Here is a 5,000-nt window from a genome sequence, read left to right as displayed (position 1 = left end):
GAGTGTCTCATGCCCTCGCCTAGCCTCGCTGTTTCAGCCCCCCTCTCCCCCCACACACCCCTTTCACCAAGCCCCCCCCCCCCCCATTGATGACCCGCTCACACTCCTCTTGTCAGGGAAGTGGCTTCCAGGCAGGCAGCGGCGTGGACAGCCCCCTTTGATGAGGACCCCGACACTCGCTGACACTGCATGACACACAGAGGGGCAGGGGGTCGCCTTTGAAGAGCGTGCAGGGGGGGTTAGCCGCTCGACACTCATCATGGTTTTTAATGACGCCATTTGAATTTTTGGTTCTCGTCCTCCTCTGCCCGAGATGCAGCAAGTGCCCCTGGGTGCAGAACCACGAGAGAGAGAGAGAGAGAGAGAGAGAGAGAGAGAGAGAGAGAGAGAGAGAGAGAGAGAGAGAGAGAGAGTGTGTGTGGGGGTGGGGGTGGGGGGGGGGGGGAGGAGGACAAATGAGGAGAGAGTTCAACAAGCTATCAGAAGTTTTTTCTTAAAGGTCACGGCAGCTTTGTTGTGTTTCTGTCGTTTGTCAGTCTTGATAAAAGAGGATCGGGGTAGATGTCAAGCCTTGCAGGATTTGCAGGATTTGATTATTTTTGATTTTGAGTACTGAGAAGTAGACTGTCTGAAATTGTAGTTTTATTTTTCTGTTGCTTTGCTCCCGCAGTTTAATTGTCTTTCCTACGTAAAGAATAACATGAAGGCCAATTTACGACTCCGTCGTCGTGCGACAAATTAATTATAAATCGGGCTTAAAGGCTAACATGGCGACAGAGCTCAGCACCTACACCACTAAGCTGCTTGGCTGTGGTAACTGCCCCTAAGTCCCTAATGCTGTACTAATACAGAACCATAAAAATAATAATCCATAGCCAGGCGAGTCCAGGCTGTGTCTGTATCAGTGTTGTTGAAACACAGCAGAACACAAGCTATAGTCAGGCAGCCTCGAAATTGCGGAGGCTCCAGGAGGCTAAGTGATTTGGCTCTGGCATGCCAATCTTTTGATACGACGATTGTTATGTCTCCCCGCGGAGCGAACAGCCACCTAGTCAGTCACAACAACCCCAATCAACATGCGATAGGCCTCAGACTTGGCCGTGGCCAAGCGCTGCATCGCTCAAGGTAATAAAACGCCTGGCATTTGCTGGCGCAACAAACGGGCGATACCGTTGTTGACACGGAGTTAATACATGAAGTCTTTGCGGATCCCAACAAACGGAGCCCTTCATAATTTCCAGACGGTACGTGGATAAATAGCATTCCTCTCGGTGGGAGATTGCGCTGCACCTGTCTGAGGCCACAGAAGCGACCATCGATCCACATTCTTCAACTCCAAATTCTTATTGACGTTTTGCGGCGTTCATCAGCGTCACACTGTCAAGTCCAGATGGTTCTCACACAGTGTTATTTCACAACACAGACCTATCCCACACTATCCTGGATCAGACACATCGTCAGTCCAAATGACACCACAAAGAACACAATGTTTGTTGATGACAAAAAAGCGGTAGAGAAAGAACCTCTTTCACTTTTTTCCTCATTCCTTCTCCTCTCTCAATGCGGTCTTTCTGTGTGCATCTGGCTACATGGTGTAATGATTAACAGCAGGCAGCTATGGGAAGCGACCGGCGGTTACAATGGGGGTGGTTGTTGGCGGTGGGTGGCGGAGAGATGTGGGAGCAAGGGCCTTCTTGCGTCACGTTCCCAAGCTCACCTGGCCATCCCTGGATGGATCCCTGGGAGCCAGCGGCTGGCTGGCACTCGGCCGGCAAAGAAGAAAAAGAAAGAAAGAAAGAAAGAAAGAAAGAAAGAAAGAAAGAAAGAAAAAAAAGCCCCAGCAACTTAATCATTGGAAGGAGTCCGAATCGCTCAAACGCTGCTGGCAGCAGACAAACTGATAAAGCTTGTTACGCTGTCAGGGCAGGCACGTAGCCATGTGTGACAGAGTGTGTGGATCAGGAGGTTCACATGAGAAAGGTTTGGTGTTTGGGATGTGTGTTTGTGTGTGTGTGTGTGTGTGTGTGTGTGTGTGTGTGTGTGTGTGTGTGTGTGTGTGTGTGTGTCTGTGTGTGTGTGTGTGTGTGTGTGTGTGTGTGTGTGTGTGTGTGTGTGTGTGTGTGTGTGTGTGTGTGTGTGTGTGTGTGTGTGTTGGGGGTGGGGGGGGGGCTTGAGGAGTTTTTTGTGAGGTTGACAAACTGCACTCTCAGTACGGCGATCAATCAACGCCGATTGACCCATGTGTGTTTGCTTTACACCGCAAACAGCTTTCTCTGCTAAATACTTTGTTAGCCAGTGCCCCCCAGACATCTATACTAGTAGGCCCCCCTACTGTTTTCCCTCTACACCAAATGTCATCGCCAAAAGAGAAGAGATTTTCAGCACATTGTGACACATTTTTAGCTTGATTTTGACGAATGTTTCGCCCCACCTATAGTGATGATAGGGTTCATGTGGTTCAAAGATGAACCACATCTTTGTTTTCCTCAGATGACTTGCATCGAAATTACTTTGTGTCACTGTAAGACAAAATGTATCCTCAAAAGGATTATGATCCCTAAGGTTTTGTTTCAAAACCCATTGTCAGGATCTGTCCTTGTGTTAGGATTTTACTTTACTGTTGTGTTTATTTTATTTTTGCAGTATTGTTTCCTGTTGTCCATGTAGCTGTCGCCTGTGTTGTCTCCCCTACTTTGTGATTAGTGTTAATTGTGTGACTTGTGCCCTGTTTGCCCCCAGCCAATCCCTGTGTTCGTTGTGTATACACACTCTGTTTGTTAACTTTGAGAGATTGTCAGTTTGTCATTTCAGTGTAGGTGTGAGTTTTGTGCATGGTGTCTCTCATACCCCCTAACACTTATACTGCTGAATAAAACAAACTCATAAAAATAAAATAAAAATGAAGCTCGATGTTGCCTATAACCGTGGTTCTCAAAGTGGGGTGCCTGGGACCCTCAGGATTTCTTGAGGGGGTTCCAAATGGACGCTTACAGATTTGTAACTCTGAGAGTGTACAAATGGAACCAAATGGACGAGTACGTTACGGGTTCATTTGGTTTGTACACTGACTACACTCTCAGAGTTGTGGGCGGGGGGGTGACATTAAAACATTTGAGAACCGCTGGCCTATAAAATGAACAAAAAATAAATAAATGAAGCTATAATATGATGTATGTTTGTGTGTGTCCTCACAGGTGGATGACCAGATGAAGCTCCTGCAGAACTGTTGGAGTGAGCTGCTCATCCTGGACCACATCTTCAGACAGGTGATGCACTGCAAGGAGGGCTCCATCCTATTGGTCACCGGTCAGCAGGTGAGTGACCCCGCCCCACCCCAGCCAACAAATCACCTCTCCCCACCAGACAGACAGACAGACAGACAGACAGACAGACAGACAGACAGACAGACAGACAGACAGACAGACAGACAGACAGACAGACAGACAGACAGACAGAGTCAGTCATTGGGTCCGTCATTCACTACTTGGTGTGTCCACAGTTCAACAACTCGTGCCTTTGAAAGCTCACATCGATCAGTGTGTGTGTGTGTGTGTGTGTGTGTGTGTGTGTGTGTGTGTGTGTGTGTGTGTGTGTGTGTGTGTGTGTGTGTGTGTGTGTGTGTGTGTGTGTGTGTGTGTGTGTGTGTGTGTGCGCGTGTGTGTGTGTGTGTGTTATCACAGAGTCATCGGCCCATTAAAAATAGATTAGGTTTATAGGTATAAGGTAATGTGACCAGAATAATCAATTATGCATTCATTTTTTCAATAATTTTTTCCTTCTCCTTCTCTTGGTGGTGCACATGACTTCAATGGTAGATAGATAAAGCATTCAGTTTAAGTCTTAGGAGGAGGAGGAGGGCGAAGGAAAAAGAAAGGACTGTGTGTGTGTGTGTGTGTGTGTGTGTGTGTGTGTGTGTGTGTGTGTGTGTGTGTGTGTGTGTGTGTTATTTACCTTTGCCGGAGGGCCCCTATGGAGGGTGGTGAGGGGCCGATGCCTCGGGGCCTGCTGAGGAGCTCAACGTGTCAGGATGCTATGATACTCCAGTCTGTTTCTGTCTCACACACACACACACACACACACACACACACACACACACACACACACACACACACACACACACACACACACACACTCACAGAGAGAGTAAATACTTATTCATGCTTATAATGTCTTTTACACTCACCGGCAAGAGGACGTCATGCACTTTTAAACACATGCACACACAGGCACACACACACACACACACACACACACACACACACACACACACACACACACACACACACACACACACACACACACAGGCGCACGCATGCACAAGCAGCAGCTCCTTATGAATATGTCTGTAAACAGCAGCGAGGCTGTCAGCTAGACGAGCTAGTCGTTAATTATTGATCGGCTGGGTTATCAAATCGCTGCGCTTCCAACAAAATGTTCTGAAACAATAGATGCAGCCGTGCATTCTGAAGTGAGACAAGGGTCTGGAGTCCCCACGCGTGTCTGTGTGTGAGCTTTTGTTGTTTTGCAGGGAGGTCTAATTTACTAACATGATTCAGAATATAGGCCTAATTTACTTACATGATTCAGAATATAGGCCTAATTTACTTACATGATTCAGAATATAGGCCTAATTTACTTACATGATTCAGAATATAGGCCTAATTTACTTACATGATTCAGAATATAGGCCTAATTTACTTACATGATTCAGAATATAGGCCTAATTTACTTACATGATTCAGAATATAGGCCTAATTTACTAACATGATTCAGAATATAGGCCTAATTTACTAACATGATTCAGAATATAGACCTAATTTACTTTCAGGATATAGACAGGACGAGGAAGTGATTGACACAGGAGTAATGTTTTTACTCAGAAACAAAGCAGTAGTAGTCTCAATGCCACACTATGTAACTCATTTTAGTGAATAAAATGTTTTTTGACCAATCTGTATGGTATGGAATATGTTAATACAATATAATTAATTGATTGATAG

The 5,000-nt window shown here is 46.1% G+C and overlaps 1 protein-coding gene across 1 annotated transcript in view; it reads left to right on the top strand.

The window, feature by feature from the left end:
• Positions 1–5,000, top strand: part of nr5a2 (nuclear receptor subfamily 5, group A, member 2) — an 87,462-nt gene that overhangs the window by 46,092 nt on the left and 36,370 nt on the right. Inside the window, exon 5 of the mRNA XM_080430163.1 lies at positions 3,195–3,314. Coding sequence (XP_080286289.1) covers positions 3,195–3,314 — 120 coding nt within the window. The remainder of the gene's footprint in view (positions 1–3,194; positions 3,315–5,000) is intronic.

The sequence above is a fragment of the Gymnoscopelus braueri genome, assembly GCF_963280865.1.
Source record: "Gymnoscopelus braueri genome assembly, chromosome: 6".
Lineage (NCBI taxonomy): Eukaryota > Metazoa > Chordata > Actinopteri > Myctophiformes > Myctophidae > Gymnoscopelus > Gymnoscopelus braueri.
This window is presented reverse-complemented; position numbering and strand designations above follow the sequence as displayed.